Source organism: Gasterosteus aculeatus, chromosome 13 (assembly GCF_964276395.1).
Source record: "Gasterosteus aculeatus chromosome 13, fGasAcu3.hap1.1, whole genome shotgun sequence".
NCBI lineage: Eukaryota > Metazoa > Chordata > Actinopteri > Perciformes > Gasterosteidae > Gasterosteus > Gasterosteus aculeatus.
Window position 1 is genome coordinate 2,552,488 of NC_135701.1, and position 19,238 is coordinate 2,571,725.

Below are 19,238 nucleotides of genomic sequence, written 5' to 3' on the forward strand. Positions count from 1 at the left end.
TGCTCATTATGAACCTGCCGACTTAACTGTCTCCCTAGTCATCCGATTGGATAATGTCACGGTGTGGTTCACTTCCTGTTGTATTTTGTAGTTTTCTGCCACTTGTGTCCCCGGGTAACTTCACTTCCTGCCTTGTCCCGTCATCCCCTGTGATCGTCTAATAGTTTCCACCTGTGTCCAATCACCTGCACCTCCCTTGTGTATTTAAGCCGTGTGTCTCTTGTGTCACGGGTCGCGTCATTGTCTTTGGCCACGCATGTCTGTGGTGGAAGATTTTGCACAGACAATCGTTAAGTAAGAATCAAAGGCTCTGAGTCAAGTATGTCTTTTCTCCGTTTATTTCCTTGCAAGGGAAAAAGGGTCACAACAGCTACGTGGTCAGTAGACTGTCAAGAACCTCCTTTTCTTCCCAACACATCGAGGCAGTTCTTATACCTAAATTTAGATATCGGTGGCGTCAACAGAAACCGTTAACCATCTTGTTGAGTCTCTACAGCCAGGGTACTGGGAACATCTTGTCCATGTAAGACACGTCAGTTCTTTGACCGTGTCCTTGCTCTCCCAACATGCTTAAACAAAGGTGGTCATAGACATAACAAACACTTTGTTCAATCTCTACAGCTATGACGCTGGAAACCTCTAATCCAAGTGGGAGACATCAGTTTGTATGTCAGGGCCTTTGTGACCTAAGCACTTGCAACTAATAAACTGGTTATACAAATGAAGCATTTAAAAGGGTCACATATCATTTTACCATTACATTCCACTCTTTTGATTACATAATAATCACAAACTATGCAATCAATTTAGAATGACTACTCTAAAAATTTACCATCTGATAATCTGCCACATCAAATATCACAAAACATTGAACATCTGGACATCGCTCACAAAACTTTTCCTGCCACAGAACAAAAACTCCCTAAAAAACCCTCCGAAATGGGAAAATAGGAAGAAATCTGTTAGGAGAAGATAAAGACTGGAAACCTTCTCACAGGATTTGAGCGTTACACCCCAGATGTCATGTGTACAGTATTGAAATAAAAAAGAAATGAAAACATGTTTAAATCACAATACCAGAACTGGATCCCCTTTCACACAATATCCACCGCCTCAGATATAGAATATTGTTGAAAGGTCATTATATCAATCATATTTACGTTACATACTAATAAATGCAGGGATAAAAGCTGTTTTTGTGAGAACATTTAGAACACCAGGAATGCACACACAGTGTGTCACTATGTCACTATGCGTATGTGTCGAGGTCGTAAGTGTTCAGCTCGTCAAGGGAGTCCGAGTCACTGTTGGGGTTATTGTCAGAGTCGCGTCTAGGGAACAAGTTTGGTGGTGAGTCATCAGGTGACCCCAGGCTGTACATAGCCATTTGTTTCGCCAGGAGTTGGGCAATCGTATGACGGATCAATGGGATACCGCAAATTACGAATGCGAAGAGAACACAGAGGATAGTAGCTGCTTGTATTAGTGTTCCTTTCCATGAATACCACACCCGTGTGAGCCAATCTGGGGAGGGAGATTTGTCTCTTGTCATAGATTCCTGAAGTTTTGTCATGTTTTGTATCGCCTGATGGATTATGCCTTCGTCTTTGTCATTCTCAGGGATAAACGTACAGCAATATTCTCCTACGATAGCACAAACACCTCCTTGGGCAGCGGTCAATTGGTCTAGTACCATGCGGTTCTGCATAATCATTAAACGCATGGCGGTCATTTCCTCTCGAATACCCTTAAGGCCAGAATCTTTGTCGCTATCGTTGGATATATACAGGACTATGGGGGGCACATACCACCCACTAACCGAGAGCCCGCAGAAACATCCTTCAGACTTCCCCAGGGGGGCTACGGCTAGCCGTGGTTGATTAGTGCTGATGGGTAGCGGAGAACATACGTAACAGTCGGAAGCATTTTCTTTTGTCGCTACGTGTTGAGCATAGCGCCACCACATATTTGCAGAATATTTGTTCAATGGGTTCATCCCATTTTCGAACCGGTTGTCTAGGCGGGTCAGTGCTCGCTTGGTGCGGTTGCGAATGGTCGAGTTAGAGTGAGTTGAGTTGTTGCGTCGGTCAAGTAAGTCGTCTAAATGTTTCTGGTGGAGGACAAAATATGGAATCAACACAAATAAAGTGACACCTGCAAATAAACACATGGTTACACGAGTCCCCCCCAGTCGTCTGAGGGGGTTCCATGAACGCTGTCGTTCCATGATAAGAGAGACCCACTCTTTTAGGCAGCGGACTACGGAATCACAAAAAGATGCTGAGATTCAATGAAACTGAAGCAAGCAATAATATGAATAAACTGTCGTGGCACAAACGACTACTGTGTCTATGTGGAGGGGTCCTGGCCGTGTTCTTCTTCTTGTGTTGGTCCGCAGGTACACGTTGGGATGTGGAGTCTGCCAACCTTCTTTCTTGTGAGGCACCCGCGTTGTAGACAGTCAACACAGATCACAATGCACTGTGTGTCTGTCGGTCAACTGCCCGTCCGTGGTCACTGGATCGGTGGTGTCGGTTGATTGACACTTGTTGTGGGGGTAGGGTCGCCTGAGCCCACTGCTGGTACTGGATCTGGAACCTTCTTGCAATGGGATGCGTGGACCCAAGTTGCTCTTTCAGCTACCTTGACCGCTGTTTGGGTGACCAGGAGAATCTGGAATGGACCCTGCCACCGTTTAGCTTTCCAACTTTTCCTCCTGAAGTCCTTGACCACCACAAAGTCACCTGGTTGCAGACGGTGTAGTGGACCCGTTGCTTCTCTTGGAAGTGCAGCTACAACCTGTTTTCTTACATCAGACAAAGTGGAAGACAGTCGAATGCAATAGGTTAACATGTCATTCTGGAGCTTCCACACCTATATGGGGAGGAACTGCGAAAAGGATTTCAAATGGGCTTAGGTTGCTGCGTGTTCGTTTCCTCATCCGCATGTACATCAGAACCAAGGGCAGTGCTTTTGTCTACGGTAGACCTGTGTCTGTGCAACATTTGGCCAGTTTTGTTTTCAATGTTCCATTCTCTCTCTCTCTACCGCTCCTCCACTAGCTGGATGGTATGTGCAGTGTGTTTTTAAGTCAATACCCAGGTATGCACTTAATTCTGTGATTGCTTGGTTGACAAAATGTGAACCATTGTCGCTAGAAATTTTGCTTGGGATTCCCCAGCGGGGAATGATCTCTGAAATCAAGGCTTTAGCCACTGTGGAGGCTGTCTGCTTACTGGAGGGAAACACCTCAACCCATTTCGACCACATGTCTACCATTACAAGACAGTGTTTCTTACCTTCCGATGGGGAGAGTTCCACAAAATCCATCATTACATGTTCAAATGGTCTTGCAGGCGGTGGATGTGCTGTATGATGTGACACCTGTACTGAACGACCTACATTGTGAGTTGCACATGTTATGCACGCTTGGCAGAACCTTTGTGCGTAAGCTGCAAAGCCTTTTGTGAACCATGTTGCATCAATGATACTTAACATTCCCCCTTTTGACACATGGTCTAACAAATGAGTCAATTTCGCATAGTGAGGGAAGAAATGTTTAGGTAAGCATGGATTACCATTCGGACCATACCAGATGCCGTCTATGAATTTGGAGCCTGAGGAGGACCAAAAACGTCTCTCATCTGAAGTAGAGAGGGACTGCACTGCTGCAAGAGAGGAGGGAAGAGAACACATGGCAGGAACTGGGCGTGATGGTTTGGGAAGAGGACGTCTAGCAGCCGCTTTTGCAGCTAAGTCTGCTCGCTCATTCCCCTTTGCGATGTCGCCTGTGCCGGATGTGTGCGCTGCACATTTACAAACGGCAATAGCTGTGGGCAACAAAATGGCATCCAATAGTTCTGCTATCAGTGTGTGGTGTAACACTGGTTTGCCATCCGATTTGAGAAAATTTGTGTGTCTCCACAGCGCGCCGAAATCATGAACCACGCCAAAAGCGTATCTGGAATCAGTGTGAATGGTTGTCGTTTTATCCTTAGCTAGTTTACAAGCTTCTGTTAGCGCGATTAATTCTGCTGCTTGGGCTGAGAGGTGACATGGAAGAGGGCCGGAACACAGAACAGTTGAGTCTGAAACAACAGAGAAACCCACAAGATTAGAACCAGTCAGGGGATCCCGTGAAGCAGATCCGTCAACATACATTACCATGTCACTGTTGAGCAGAGGTGTGTCTGCGAGGTCTGGTCGAGGTGTGCACTGAGCTTCCAGCTCAGCCAAACAATTATGCTCCTCTCCATCCTCCGGAGTGGGGAGAAGAGATGCAGGATTGACGACATTGCAGCGTTTTACTGTAACATTCGGCATGTCTAGGAGACATGTGTGATATCGAAGGTAACGTGCTGCAGATAAATGAGACGACTTCTGTTCGAGAAGAATCAGTGAAACCGAATGTGGAACCAATAATGTTAGCGTAGCATAGCCTACAATGTCACGAGAGGCTGTAAGAGCCTTTTCAGCAGCTGCCACAGCTCAAAGGCACTGTGGTAAGCCTGCTGCTACCGGATCGAGTTTTGCAGAGAAATAAGCTACTGGTCGTAGTCGCCATGGGATTGTAGGAGCACTGATGTCATACATCCCGAACGTTCATCAACGGTTTGTGTGAACGGTTTGTGAGGATCAGGAAGACCCAAAGTTGGAGGAACTTGTAACGTGCATTTCATGTCCGTGAAAGCTTGAGAGGCTGCAGGGAGCCACTGAATTTTATCATGCGCGCTGAGATTTTTTCCATGTATCAATGCGGACAGAGGTTGCTCGAGTTGGGAGTAATTTGGAATAAATGACCTACAGTAGGAACACATTCCCAAAAATGACATCATCTGTTTCTTGGTTTGTGGTTTTGGAAGTGTTACAATTGAGGCGATGCGTTTTGGTGATAGTGTCTTCCCTTCACCGGAAATGTTATGGCCTAGGAAATGAACGTTCAGTGAAACAAACTGTAGTTTGGATAGGCTGGCCTTGTGTCCTTCCGCTGCTAAGTGTTGAAGCAATTTGAGTGTGTCCTGTTCACACTGCTTTTGTGTTGGAGCTGCAATTAAACAGTCATCAACATACTGCAAAAGCGCTGTTCCTGGAGACAAAGTGAGGCTCTCCAAACTTTCCCTGAGTGCCTCGTTGTAGATCGTAGGTGATTCTGTGTAGCCCTGACACAACCGTGTGAAAGTGTAAGGCTTGCCATTGAAATTAAACGCAAACCAAAACTGACTGTCAATGTCCACAGGGACACTGAAAAAAGCATTTGATAGGTCAACCACGGAAAACCATCGAGCATCAGGTGGAACCTGTGCCATAATGGTGTAAGGGTTGGGAACATTTGGGGCTCGTGCGTGGACGGCTGCATTAACTGCTTTTAGGTCCTGCACGAAGCGCCACTCAGTTGGTTTGCCTGCATCTCTGATCTTTTTAACTGGAAAAATAGGTGTTCTTACCGGCGAGTCAGGACATGGAACAATGACTCCGGCCTTTAAGAGGGAGTTGAACACCGGTGTTATACCGCCAATGGCCTCCTGGCGCAGTGGGTATTGATGTTTGTGGGGACGGAAGTCTGATCGAGGAGTGATGACCACAGGTTGACATTTTTTGATGAGTCCCACGTCATATTTATGCGCTGCCCACAAGGTGTCTGGGACAGAACTGAGGGCAGGAGAAATAGAGGAGACATTAGTCAAAAATGTATCAGTGTGTGTGTCAGAAAATATGTTATTTTCATCCATGACATAAACAGATCTGAGAGCAGGTGTGCAAAATGCGAATGGCTGTTTAAAGAAGCCTGTCGACGGAGAGCGCATCACAAGTGGATCTGGTGTAGCTTCCCAATCTGCCAATGCCTCGCACGCTGCGACAAAGGGTCCCAAATCTCTCCATTGGTCTGTTGCTGCTTTAGACAAGGAGATGTGTGGGAAAGAAGAGTCCACATTAAAGAGGTGCTGCTGAGAGGGGGTGAGAGAAACGGAAACAGCACATTTAAGTGTGGACCAAAACAATGTCATACATGCAATTTGATCATTCAGATCCTGTAGAAATAATGCATCATATTGCTTATCTGGCCCATGTGACACATGAGCTGTGCAGTGGAGATATGAAGCATCCATGCACTCTGCCTCAGGCTGGACGCGTGATGCTGCCAGGTGGGACAATTCTGATTGTGAGTCAACCGGAAGCCACCACTGGTACACAAACATTGGATCACTTATAACTGTCTTTGCCATCTGGTCAATGGCTCTGCATCTCACCACTTGCAACCCTGTAGGAGTGGAGATGAGGCTAATGCCGAAAGAACACATGAGGTCTCTGCCCATTAGATTAATGGGACAGCAAGAGGACAGCAAAAAGGAATGTTTTACTGTGATGTCTGGTTCAGGGTCAGTTGAGTCAGTGTGTGTACTGGTCATAGGTGCCGTAAATCTCTCTACAATAGTCATCCCTGAAGCTCCTTGTGAGAAAACCTGTTTTCCACTAAGTTTCTGACCTGGAAAATACTTCTGTTGTATTACAGAATGTGTAGCCCCCGAATCAACCAAAAACGATAAAAGTTTCCCTTGAATTTGCGCCATAGTGGTGGGCATATTTTCAAATGATTTTCCTGAAAACTTTGCATATGTGTGTTTAAGTGAAAGCTTTTGTTGTGTTCTCAATTGCTCTGTGATGTCCACGAGAGCTTGTTGTTGCTCCGGTGTGTGAGTGTGAGTGCAGGGAGTTAGTGCAGAAAGCGTTTCTTCATTGCAGGCTGCGGTGTGTGTGTGTTTTACTTCCCTTATCATGTGAGGCCTCAGCATGGTTGCCGTCTCCCCCTCCGCCTCACGTCAATCGGAATGTGCGTTGCCACCCCTTCCTCGTCTGGCCAGTCCACGCCCCCATCCTCTACGAGGTGCATTTTGTGGACATTCTCTGTGCCAATGTCCCTGTTCGCCACAGCGGAAACACGTATCATTGTCATTGGGTGGAGACAGCTGTGATCCCTCCTGGTTCCAGGAGGAGCGTCCCCTCGTCATATCCCGACCACGCCCCCTGAATCCGCCCCGTTGGTTGGGATCCCGTGGGCGGTCGTTTCTGGCAAGTTGAGTGACAGCTTGGAGCATAGTCAGTTGGGCGAGTTCAATCTGACGTGACCGCCGTTTCCCCTCGTGGTCAGTTCTCTCTATGTCCATGGATTGCGCATGCGCAGCATGTTTCTTTACATCCGCGGGTCGCGAGTCTTCCATTCCAGCCACAGAACGCTGCACATTCATTTTTATGTCGGGCAATAGTCCATTCATGAAAGCATTCTTCAGGTGTGATTCCCACGTCCCCAGAGCGTCTCCTAACGCGGCGGGTTGTGGAATGCCACTGTTAAGATTAAACACTGTGAGAAGTCTTTGGTAGTAATCATGGACGGACTCACCCGCTGCCTGCTTGGTATTGTTGATGGGAGTCATATCCACTTTGTCAGGGAACAATGTCTTTATGCCGTCGCTCAAAGCTGTGAGTGCGTCTCTGTACGGCTTATTTTGATTTGAACTCCATTCAACATCGGCCGCACTGGTGTCTCCTGCAACCAGCTGGTTGAGCTTCTGGTAGTGAGTCGGACCCACGTGACTCATTAGAACACGTCGAATTTCAGCAAAGTTGGGCAGGAATTGCTTACAGAAGTCCATGAATGCTTCAGCAAACAGTCTTCCCGAGTGCTGTATCGGCGGGAGATGAGCCATTGCAGCTCTAATGTCCGTATCAGTCCAAGGCCGGAAAACAAGTATGGGACCTGAGTGTCCTGGTACTTGAATCATTGGGGTTTGGAGCACAGATTTTGCATCCGGGGGAACTCCCTCAGGGTCGAAAGAGGGGGAAAAAACATCTGATGTAGATGGTTGCTCTGCAATCAGTTTGTTGATGGCAGAAGTGTCCCCTCCGGTTGCTCCTGGAGAGCGAGAGCGAGTGGGGAGAGCAGCCTGTCTCTTTTCCTCCTCTTCGCCGAGGAGTCGTTCCTGTGCTGCTTTCACTGCCGCTTCCTTTTCCTCCCTCTGCCGGGTGTAGTGAACTTTGATATGTGCTCCTGCAGACGGAGGTTGCTGGTTTGCAGATGAAGCAGGGTACGGTGGTGGGCATGTGTTGAGGAGAGGGCCGCCAGCCCCTGTGAGACTCGAATACAAGGGAGAAGAAGCACATCGGTCATTTTGTTCAATAACATTTGGATCTGGTTTTTCAACCAATGTGGTTTTTGCGCATGTCAATTCTTTAGCCATTTGTTTCCTTTCTCTACATTCACATTCATCCTCCCACCATTTTAACCATTTACTTTGTTTCTCAATGTTCTCCAAGTCTTTGCCTTTTATCACCCTCTGAGTTTTTATACCCTTCTCTTTTCCCTCTAAGCCTGTTCGTAACATGTTCAGTTTTATTCTACTGAAAGAACCATTTGCAGGGAACCCAAAATCTTTTGACCACTCGGGCAAAAACTCTAGAGATTGATCTCCATATTTCCTTCTCATCAGATCCACAATGGGTCCCTCCGGAGAACCCATTTCCTTTTTACCTTTACCGTGTACACCACCCATCTTTCAGGCGTGATGAAGTATACTTTTTATTACTTAAAATATAGTCGTCACTATAAGTCTTGATTTTCTTTTACGTAGGAAAAATACAAGTTAAAACCCAACCAGAACTATTGGTTAATAAATATAGGTCAAGGGCGCAAATATCTGTTCTCAGATTACTGTCCGAAAACCCCGATATTGTTCCTGTCTTCCTGTTAGGTCAAGGGCTGAGATTTTGCGATTTCAGTGAACTCTCAAAATCCCTCCTATCTTCCCCTTCGGTCAAGGGTCACAATTGTCAATTGCCCCTGTCTTCCCCTTTGGTCAAGGGTCACAATAATGCAACGCAAATTGCCCCTGCCTTCCCCCTTGGTCAAGGGTCACAATTATGCGACGCAAATTGCCCCTGTCTTCCCCCTTGGTCAAGGGTCACAATTATGCGATTTTCAGATAGTTAGTCTGAATACAATCGTAAATGCGCACATTGCTCCCTGTCTAAAAAGTTGGATGCTGATGAACCGGAAATACTGTACAATTACTCTTATAATTTTATACACATTTTTCAAATAAACGGATAAAAAGACAAGTTATCATCATTAGAAGCCCAATCAAATAACCGAAATTTGGATTTTCTAAGAAGAGAGAGAAAAAATAATTTAAAAAAAATCCCAAAGTACTAAATACCCGTCTTTGTAATCTGTTATCACCCGTTATAATTCAGGAAACCCCGTTTGAAAATCAGAATATCAACTTCTTACCCGATTCGTGTGAAAATCTTCCTCATCGGATCGTGTTGAAGCCAATCAGGTCTCTTTTGGTCGCCGGTCCCCTCTCTCTGAGTGTGATGAGGTATAGGGCAGAATCACGTTTTGGTGGATCCTGAAGTGGCCACTTCCCATCACCCTCCCCCACCCACATCCCTGACAGAATGACGCGACCAAAGAAGGACTCAGCAGAGTTTTTTCCCCTGGACGAGTTCAGGGGAACCCGTCTGGCAATGGGCGGTCCACGCAGTCTCCAGCGGGCCGCCCGTAATGGGGGAAAGGTCCTCCCGGGGGTTCCAGCCGGGTACCTGTACTACTCTGTCTCCCCTTCTGGAGCCCTCAGTAGGCATCTGCCACACCACATGGTCCCCAGAGGAGGAGGCCATTTCGTTGTCGTCCGGGGGCAAGACCCACTGGGAGCGGGTAATGGACCTTGCGGTCCGACTCCAGGCCCCTCCCTCCCGTTGGCGATTTGAGGGCCGTCTGGGATCCGGCCCTTGAGGGGGGGTCATGGCAGGGGTTGCAACAGCGACTCCGGGGGCTTCGCGCTCCCTCCAGCTGGCAACTCCGGCTTCCTGCATCCTCAAGCCGACGACCGCGGAGGTGTTCCGTGTCCCCGAGCCGGCGACGACCGCGGAGGTGTTCCGTGTCCCCGAGCCGACGACGACCGTGTTAGGGATTTAAGCCAGAAGTGCACCCCTAGTCAGGAAATTATAGTACGTGTAATAATGTTTAGTTTTAGAATTATAGTTTGTGTGATGTCAGATATTAGGTATTACATTAACATATTAGATGAAGTGAATGCAATTTCAATCAAACACAATGTATAGTCATGTTAATCATATAAACACTGTACACCTTAACATTCTGTCACAATGTGATGTTAAAACCTGGGGACGGATGCTAATTGCCGTCCTTTATGGATTTCTCCCAATTTTATCCCCAAAGAGGGTTTTTTGGGAGTTTTTTCTCCTGTCAGGTAATAAATGAACAACTTAATGTAAGGCAGCCGACTGAGGCAAATGTCTTGAGAATTCGACCACATGAACTGTCTTAGATCTTATGATGAAGTGCGATGAACGGTGATCATTAATGATGGGTTGTTGTAATGTCTAATTTCCCCGAAAATGGACCTCCGCTCATCCTCCTGGGTGACTTCAACATCCAGACAGAGAAGTCATCTGACCTCTTACACCTACTTTCTTCCTTCGCTCTGTCACTCAGTCCCTCTCCTCCTACTCACAAAGCCGGCAATCACCTTGACTACATCTTTACTAGAAACTGCTCTACCACTAACCTCTCTGTAACCCCACTTCATGTGTCTGATCACTTCTTCATCTCTTACTCCCTTCCACTCTCTATAACTAACAAATCTCTCTCATTGACTAACTCTATACCGGCTCGTCGCAATATTCGCTCCCTCTCTCCCTCCTCGCTGGCATCCTCTGTTCTATCAGCTCTTCCTTCAACTGATTCCTTCTCACTCTTGCATCCGAACGCTGCTGCAGAGACTCTCCTCTCAACTCTTTCCTCCTCTCTAGACTCTCTCTGCCCTCTTACGACACGACGGACTGGTAAATCCCCTCCGGCTCCGTGGCTGTCTCAACCGGTCCGTGCCATGAGAGCCACCATGCGAGCGTCAGAAAGGAGATGGCGTAAATATAAACAACCTGACGACCTGCTTGAATTTCAATCTCTCCTCTCCTCGTTTTCTGCTTCTATCTCTGCTGCCAAAAGCTCTTTCTACCAATCCAAAATTGAATCCTCATTCTCCAACCCCAAAAAACTCTTCTCGATCTTCTCCAATCTCCTCGAACCCCCTACCCCTCCTCCCCCCTCCACCCTTCTTCCGGGAGACTTTGTCAACTACTTCACCAAGAAAATAGCTGACATACGCTCCTCCTTCTCAAACCCACCTCCTACTTCTCGCGTCCCACCGACCTCACCTCTTTCGCCCTCACTTTCCTCTTTCACCGCCCTCTCTCCTAACCAAATTCTTACCCTAGTAACCTCTGCCCGTCCGACCACCTGCCCTCTTGACCCCATTCCATCACATCTTCTACAATCTATCGCACCTGACCTTCTTCCGTTCCTCACCTGTCTCATCAACAACGCTCTGTCTTCTGGCTGTTTTCCCAATTCTCTGAAGGAGGCAAGAGTCAACCCTCTCCTGAAGAAACCCACCCTCAACCCTTCTGAAGAAAACAACTACAGACAGGTCTCTCTTCTTCCCTTTTTGTCCAAAACCCTTGAACGTGCTATCTTTAATCAACTCTCCTCTTATCTCCACTGTAACAACCTCCTTGACCCCCACCAGTCAGGTTTCAAGGCAGGCCACTCCACAGAGACTGCTCTCCTTGCTGTCTCAGAGCAACTCCACGCTGCTAGAGCCGCCTCTCTCTCCTCTGTCCTCATCCTTCTGGACCTCTCTGCTGCATTTGACACGGTCAACCACCAGATCCTTATTTCCTCCCTTCAGGAACTTGGTGTCACAGGCTCTGCTCTCTCCCTTCTCCCGTCCTACCTCGACGGCCGCACCTCCTGGGTAACCTGGCGAGGATCTATGTCGGAACCTTGTCCTCTTACTACTGGAGTTCCTCAGGGTTCCGTGCTGGGTCCCCTCCTGTTTTCGCTTTACACCAACTCTCTTGGCGCTGTCATTCGCTCGCATGGCTTCTCTTACCACAGCTATGCCGATGACACCCAACTAATTCTCTCCTTCCCTCACTAGGACACCCAGGTGGCGGCTCGGATCTCTGCCTGTCTAACTGACATCTCTCAGTGGATGTCCGCCCACCATCTTAAAATCAACCCCGACAACACTGAACTCTTTCCCGGAAAAGATTCGCTTACCCAGGACCTGACAGTCAACTTTGGGAACTCCGTACTAATGCCCACTTTGACCGCTAAGAACCTCGGCGCCACACTCGACAGCCAACTCTCCCTGACTCCCAACATCACCGCGACAACGCGATCCTGTAGATACACGCTCTACAACATCAGGAGAATACGTCCCCTTCTCACTCAGAAGGCAGCGCAGGTACTGATTCAGGCTCTTGTCATCTCCCGCCTGGACTACTGCAACTCCCTCCTGGCAGGTCTCCCTGCCACCGCCATTCGACCTCTGCAGCTCATTCAGAATGCAGCAGCTCGACTGGTCTTCAACCTTCCGAAATTCTCCCACACTACTCCACTCCTCCGCTCTCTTCACTGGCTACCGGTGGCCGCCCGCATCCAGTTCAAAACATTGGTGCTCACGTACCATGCTGTGAATGGATCGGGTCCAGCTTACATCCAGGACATGGTCAAACCCTACATCCCAACCCGCACTCTCCGCTCTGCATCTGCAAAACTACTCGTCCCTCCCTCACTGAGAGCAAAACACTCGACTAGATCTCGACTCTTCGCTGTCCTTGCGCCGAAATGGTGGAACGAGCTCTCTGAAGACATCAGGACCGCAGAGAGCCTTCACATCTTCCGCCGCAAACTAAAGACACACCTCTTCAGACTCTACCTCGACTAAAGACTAACAAAGTGTAGCACTTAAATTGTACTTGTAACGTCACTCATCTACAGCAAATTGTAAATTGGCTTATTTGAGGAAATTGCACTTTCTTGTTTCTTGTTCTCCTGAGTTTGTACCCTATGGTTGAATGCACTTATTGTACGTCGCTTTGGATAAACGCGTCCGCTAAATGACATGTAATGTAATGTAATGAAGGTGTACTAGCTAAAAGATGAAGACTTAAACGATGTATGCTTTGTTAAATTCACTCATTGGGGCATAAAGCCAACTGAATCTACATTGAGTGTATTGGAATGTGAGGGACAGATAGTACAGTGAGGTTTCAGGTTACAGCTGCAGCTTCACACCTCGACGTGAAGGGGACAGTCCAAGAGGTGACCCTTTGAAGAAGAAGCCAATGACATTCAAATGCACCCAAGAAGACACACCTCAAGAGTTTTCAAAGGACCAAAGCGGGGAAAAGACTGTTTCCCCGCTTTCTCCTGCAGCCGCTTTGATAAGTCGCTTTAGACTTGTTCAGAGGATTCTCTATTTTGCAAAATATTTTACTGTTAGCTTAGTATTTCACTTTGTAATTGCATTCCTTATAACGTTGTTTAGTTATTAAATACTTTTTGATTTTTGAATTTAAACGAATTGACTCATTCGTGTCCTCGTTTCCGGCCGGGACGAGAACAAAGGAGTGAGGCCTCCCTCGAGAGCTTTCCGAAACCCTAACAACCGCGGAGGTGTTCCGTGTCCCCGAGCCGGCGACGTCAACCACGGAGGTGTTCCGTGTCCCCGAGGCGGCGACGACAACCACGGAGGTGTTCCGTGTCCCCGAGCTGGGGCCGCAGCTGACTACTGCGGACGTGTTCAGTGTCCCCGAGCCGCCACCGACGACCGCGCCGGTGTTCCGTGCCCCCGAGCCACCGACGACCCCGGAGGTTTCCCGTGTCTCCGAGCCACCCATTCCAGAGACGTTCCGTGCCCTGCAGTCGCCGCTCCGGAGCCGGCCTGGTGACCGCCCGCCGGGCCGACCCCCAGAGGCTCTCCGCTCGTCGGGCCGCCCGCCAGAGTTTCCCGGGTGGTCCGACCAACGTCTCTGGTTTCCCTCCCCCCCACCTCTTGTCCACTCTAGTGTGAGCCGTCTGGAATTCGGCCCTTAAGGGGGGGGGGGGGTACTGTCACGGTGTGGTTCACTTCCTGCTGTATTTTGTAGTTTTCTGCCACTTGTGTCCCCGGGTAACTTCACTTCCTGCCTTGTCCCGTCATCCCCTGTGATCGTCTAATAGTTTCCACCTGTGTCCAATCACCTGCACCTCCCTTGTGTATTTAAGCCGTGTGTCTCTTGTGTCACGGATCGCGTCATTGTCTTTGGCCACGCATGTCTTTGTCTATCGTCGTGGATGTCCGTAGTTTCCTGCCTGCTGTTTCCCCCTGGTTCCTGTGTGTTTTTGCCCCTTGGCCTTTTGATTTTGCCTTTTGACAATTAAAGTCTTGTGTTTCCTGAGAAGTCTGCGTTTGAGTCCTGCCTCCCCCACCCACATCCCTGACAGATAACCTTCTACGTGAGAGGCGGCAGGAAAGATTCACTCGTTCCCACAGTTTTGTCTCCTTTTCTACATCAACCCGTCCGCCCCTGACCGGTGTTTCTGCCTAGTCAGACAGCACAGAGTTTTCCCCAGCACTTTCGGCAGAGGAGCCCATTCAGCTGGGCCGTGCCCGGCTCACTCCGGAGGAATGTCTCCGTCGGATCCGGGCCTGGGAGTGCCTGTACTGTGGTAAGCCCGGTCATTTCATTCCCACTTGCCCGTCTCGTCCAAAAGACCGGGCTCGACAGTAGATGTAGGGGTACTGACGAGCCAAGCTGCCATAAATCAATCACCCTCACAGTTTCGCCTGCTGCTGCAGATTTCTCTCTGCGTGGGGAGGGTTTCTCTGTCTCTGTTGGCTCTCATAGACTCTGGAGCTCAGGCTAACCTGCTGGACACTCAACTGCCTCAACAACTGGGTTGCACAGTGGAGAACTCCATTCCTGCCCTCGCTCTCAATGGCCATAACCCACAAGACTTCCCCAGTTGTAAGAATACGTGTTCAAGAGTTGGAGCCTGGTCGGGGTCAAAAATTCAGCCGAACGACTTCTCTCGTTCTGGGAAATTTCAGATCACAGGTCAAGTATCAGCGCTGCGTTTGCAAAGGCAGGAGCAGTTCAGGCAGCACACAGGCCGGAAGAACAACTAACTAACATCAGCAAGAACATCATGTTTTATAACCCTTGAAAGACAGAGAAGGAAAGATTTCTATTGGCCCTAAACTGGCGTAGAGGAGGACCTCCCACCTCCCGCATCTAAAGATCCGGTCACATCCAATGTCCAGACTCCTGACTTAACGTAAACATCAGCGAACAGAGTGTGTATGTTGAATAGTGTTGGTGTGTCTCTTTGGCTGGTAAATCTGCTAGTTTACCCGCAGACCTTGCATTCCTCAGCCAGGACATAAACTGACTCCCCATCCTGTCAGACTCGTGTCTGCCTGCTTGGCACATCCTGCTTCCCCCCTTACCTAACTCTTAAATCAAGACAAGACAGCGAACCCCCAACTAAGCCCATGAAAATAACTTTTGATTATCACAGTGGATTTGACGGTTTCAGGCAATCATCATGAGAAACTTTCCTTTCACCTGTTGACCTCCCTCAAAACCCCTGTGGTTCTGAGACATCCCTGGCACACAACCCGCATATTGACTGGGCCACCGGTAAAATCCTGGGTTGGAGCTCTCTGTCACTCAGTCTGCCTCAAGTCAGCTCAGACTGCTAGGGTCGAGGCCACTCAACACAGCAATCAGGTAACCCCCTTTGATCTGACCTTAGTTCCCCTTGTATACCATGATCTCCAAGAGGTTTTTAACAAGGACCGAGCTCTCTCACTCCCTCCTCACCGTCCGTATGATTGTGCGATTGACCTCCTGCCTTGAGCCCCTCTTCCCGCTAGTAGACTGTATAATCTGTCACGCCCTGAGAGAAAAACTATGGAGAATTATATTGCAGAGTCTCTAACTGCAGGGATAATCCAGCCTTCTACCTCCCCTCTTGGTGCGGGATTATTTTTTGTTGAGAAAAAGGACTCAACCCTACACCCCTGCATTGATTTCCGTGGATTAAACAAGATTACAGTAAAGAATAACTACCCACTACCACTGATCAGTTCCAATCTGTGTTCCCTAGAAGGTGCCAAGCTATTCACCAAACTGTACCTCCACAATGCCTACCACCTTGTTCCGATTAAGGAGGGTGACGAATGGAAAACAGCATTTAATACACCTCTAGGTCATTTTGAGGATCTGGTTATGCCGTTCGGCCTTACTAACGCTCCCGCTGTTTTCCAGGTCTTGATTAATGACGTTCTCCGGTCTATTGCGGAACACATTTGTCCGCCAGGTTCTCACCAGGTTGTTGGAAAACCGACTGTTTGTGAAGGCTGAGAAATGTGATTTTCATGTGGATACTGTGTCTTTCCTGGGCTATATCATTCAGTGTGTGAGTGGGAGCGTCAAACCAGACCCTAATAAGGTTAAAGCAGTGGAGAAGTTGCCGGCCCCCAAGTCTCGCAAGGAATTGCACCGGTTCCTGGGGTTTGCTAGGTTCATCCGAGACTACAGTAAGGTTGCCTCACCACTCACTAGACTCACTTCTATTAATGTGAGGTTCTGTTGGTCCCCTGAGGCACACAATGCTTTTTGTAAGCTCAAACAACCCATTCACCCATTTTGGTGCAGCCTGACTCCAGTAAGCAGTTCATCGTCGAGGTAGATGCTTCTGACGCTTGGGTCGGGGCAGTGCTGTCACAGTTTGTGGGTCCCGAGAACCGTTTGCATCCCTGTGCCTTTTTCTCTCGTCGTCTGTCCCCCACAGAGAGCAATTATGATGTTGGGAACCGTGCGCTGTTAGCTATTAATTGGCGCTGGAGGAGTGGCGACATTGGCTGGAAGGAGCTGAAAAGCCTTTTGTGGTTTGGACTGACCACAAGAACCTACCTCCAAACCGCCAAGAGGCTGAACTCCCGTCAAGCCAGGTAGGCATTATTTTTCAGCTGTTTCAACTTTACCCTCATCTACCGACCAGGTTCTCGCAACGTCAAGCCGGACGCTCTCTCTCGCCTGTAAACCTCCGAAGACCACAGCTCCACTCCAGACTCCATTCTCCCATCCGGATGTTTCATTGCCCAGCTCTCATGGGGGATCGAGAAGGTGGTGCGGGATGCACAACGACTGCAGCCTGACCCAGGTAATGGACCAGTTAACCGCTTGTTTGTCCCCGATTCTGTCACCTCTCAGGTGCTGCATTGGATACACACTTCCCCTTTTTCTTGGCATCCCGGTTACAAACGCACCCTGGAGCTGCTCAAACGTCATTTTTTTTGGCCCCAAATGGACCAGGATACTCAGGAGTTTGTGGCTGCCTGTACCACCTGTGCTCGCAGCAAGGCTTCCCGCAGAGCACCTTCTGGCCTGCTCCACCAAATCCCCATCCCAGGTAGACCCTGGTCACACATCGCTGTGGACTTCGTTACTGGACTCCCCACCTCTCGAGGTAACTCTGGGATTTTCACCATTGTGGACCGTTTTTCTAAACCCGCCCATTTTGTTGCTCTTCCCAAACTGCCCACTGCCTTGAGGACGGCGGAGCTTCTAGTTGATTATGTTGTGCGTTTACATGGAATCCCTACAGACATGTTTCGGATCGGGGCCCCCAGTTTGTGTTCAGGGTTTGGAAGGCCTTCAGCAAGGCTATGGGAGCCACGGCCAGCCTGTCTTCGAGCTATCACCCTCAGACTAATGGCCAAACAGGGAAGACTAACCAGGACTTAGAAGCAGCCCTTCGTTGGTATGGTTGTCCACTAGAGACATTCCCCTCCTCACAGAATCCCGTAAGCTCTCACCCCGCTACATTGGTCCATTTCCCATCCTAGAAGTCATTAATCCCTCTGCTGTTAAGCTAGCTATGCCTGACAATATGAGAATACGTCCCACTTTTCATGTTTTTCAACTCAAGCCAGTCTCTGTCAGTCTCCTGTGCCCCCCTTACCCACCCCCGTAACCCGCCCGCCTCATTGATGACCACCCTGCCTTCACTGTCCGCCGCCTGTTGGACGTCCGGCGTCGTGGGAGGGATCTGCAGTTCCTGGTGGATTGGGAGGGTTACGGTCCTGAGGAGTGATCCTGGGTACCACGTTCTCTCATCCTAGATCCATCTCTGATCAACGACTTCTATAGAGACCATCCTGAAAAGCCTAGGGGGTCGGGAGGCTCCCGTTGAGGGGGGTTGTCTGTGGAGTTTTTTCCCCCTCCCCTTCCAGGTTGTCAGCTGGTCTAGTTGAGATCTTCAAGCAATTCCTGCCTGCTGCTGATCTTCTTGATTGCCTCTACTCGCCTCCAGTATTTAAGCCCGGTCTGATCTTCCAGTCTTCGCCAGTTCGTCAGTTACTCTTGTGGTAATCTTCTTCCCGGCTGCTGTTCTTTCGAATAGTATTTTGTTGCTTAACAATTAGTACTGGTATTGCTGTCCAGGATTTAAATCCCAGCCGTCTGCTTCTTCCCTAGTTTTACTCTGTGTCCTGCTCCTCCGCCTTGACCAGCTCTTCTCCCTGCCTCGCCAGTTCCCGTCCGGAGCTCCAGCATCCAGCCTCCCCAGTATCAACCTTTATCAACCTGTGTGTTAAAATAAACTTCGGTACTGAAGTTCAGTCTGCCTAGTGGATCCAGTTCTTTGAAAAAACAGCCCACACTTTTATTTATCAAATGAGTTGCAAAATGAATAGAAATTATAGTGACGTTGACAAGGTTAGAAATAATGATTCTTACTTTGCTTTCGTCAAAGAATGCTCCATCGGCAGCAGTTTTCAAACCTTTGGCATCAAAGCTGTTCATTTGTTGAGGATATCTGTAGAAATTTCACCCCACCCTTCCTGAAGCACCTTCCACAAGTTGGATTGGTTTGATGGGCATTTCTTGGGTTCTCACACAGCTCAATGGGGTTGAGATGTGGTGACTGCGCTGGCCACTCCGTTACAGACAGAATACCAGCACCCTGCCTCTTCCCCAAGTAGTTCTTGCATAATTTGGAGGTGTGCTTTGGGTCATTGTCCTGTTGTAGGAGGAAATTGGCTCCAATCAAACGCTGTCCACAGGTTATGGCATGGCGTTGCAAAATGGAGTGATAACCTTCTTTTTTAAAAACCCTTTGACCTTGTACAAATCTCCCACTTTATCAACACCAAAGCAGACCATCACATTACCTCCACCGTGCTTGACAGATGGCGTCAGGCAGCATCTTTTCACCTATTCTACGTCTCACAAATGTTCTTCTCACCTCAAACTTTTGTCTGTCCATAAAAGACAGCACTTTTTTCTAAACGTACTCTGTCCAATGTCTGTGTTCTTTT

At 48.6% G+C, this 19,238-nt stretch overlaps 1 protein-coding gene across 5 annotated transcripts; it reads right to left on the reverse strand.

The window, feature by feature from the left end:
- Positions 1–322: 322 nt before the first annotated feature.
- Positions 323–9,404, reverse strand: LOC144386367 (uncharacterized). Of its 5 annotated transcripts, none has more exons than XR_013452070.1 (3): positions 9,284–9,404; positions 2,875–8,130; positions 323–2,806 (listed from the first exon to the last, which is right to left on the reverse strand). XR_013452070.1 is itself a non-coding variant. In XM_078087342.1 (3 exons), the coding sequence occupies exons 1-2, from the start codon at positions 9,307–9,309 to the stop codon at positions 6,819–6,821; spliced, it is 1,338 nt and encodes a 445-aa protein (XP_077943468.1). In that variant the 5' UTR covers positions 9,310–9,404; the 3' UTR covers positions 323–2,806; positions 5,445–6,818. The 5 variants fall into 5 exon arrangements, 1 of the variants encoding a protein (XP_077943468.1); XR_013452071.1 differs by having other exon boundaries at positions 3,300–8,130; positions 9,284–9,403; XR_013452073.1 differs by having other exon boundaries at positions 4,165–8,130; positions 9,284–9,402.
- Positions 9,405–19,238: the final 9,834 nt, after the last annotated feature.

What these genes read in the sequence shown, in the direction of transcription:
- LOC144386367 (XM_078087342.1), bottom strand. Translation starts at nt 9,309, where the DNA reads ATGAGGAAGATTTTCACACGAATCGG. An exon ending in AAGATTTTCACACGAATCGG is followed by an intron (nt 8,131 to 9,283) that starts GTAAGAAGTTGA and finishes CTTGTATTCGAG; the next exon opens with TCTCACAGGGGCTGGCGGCC.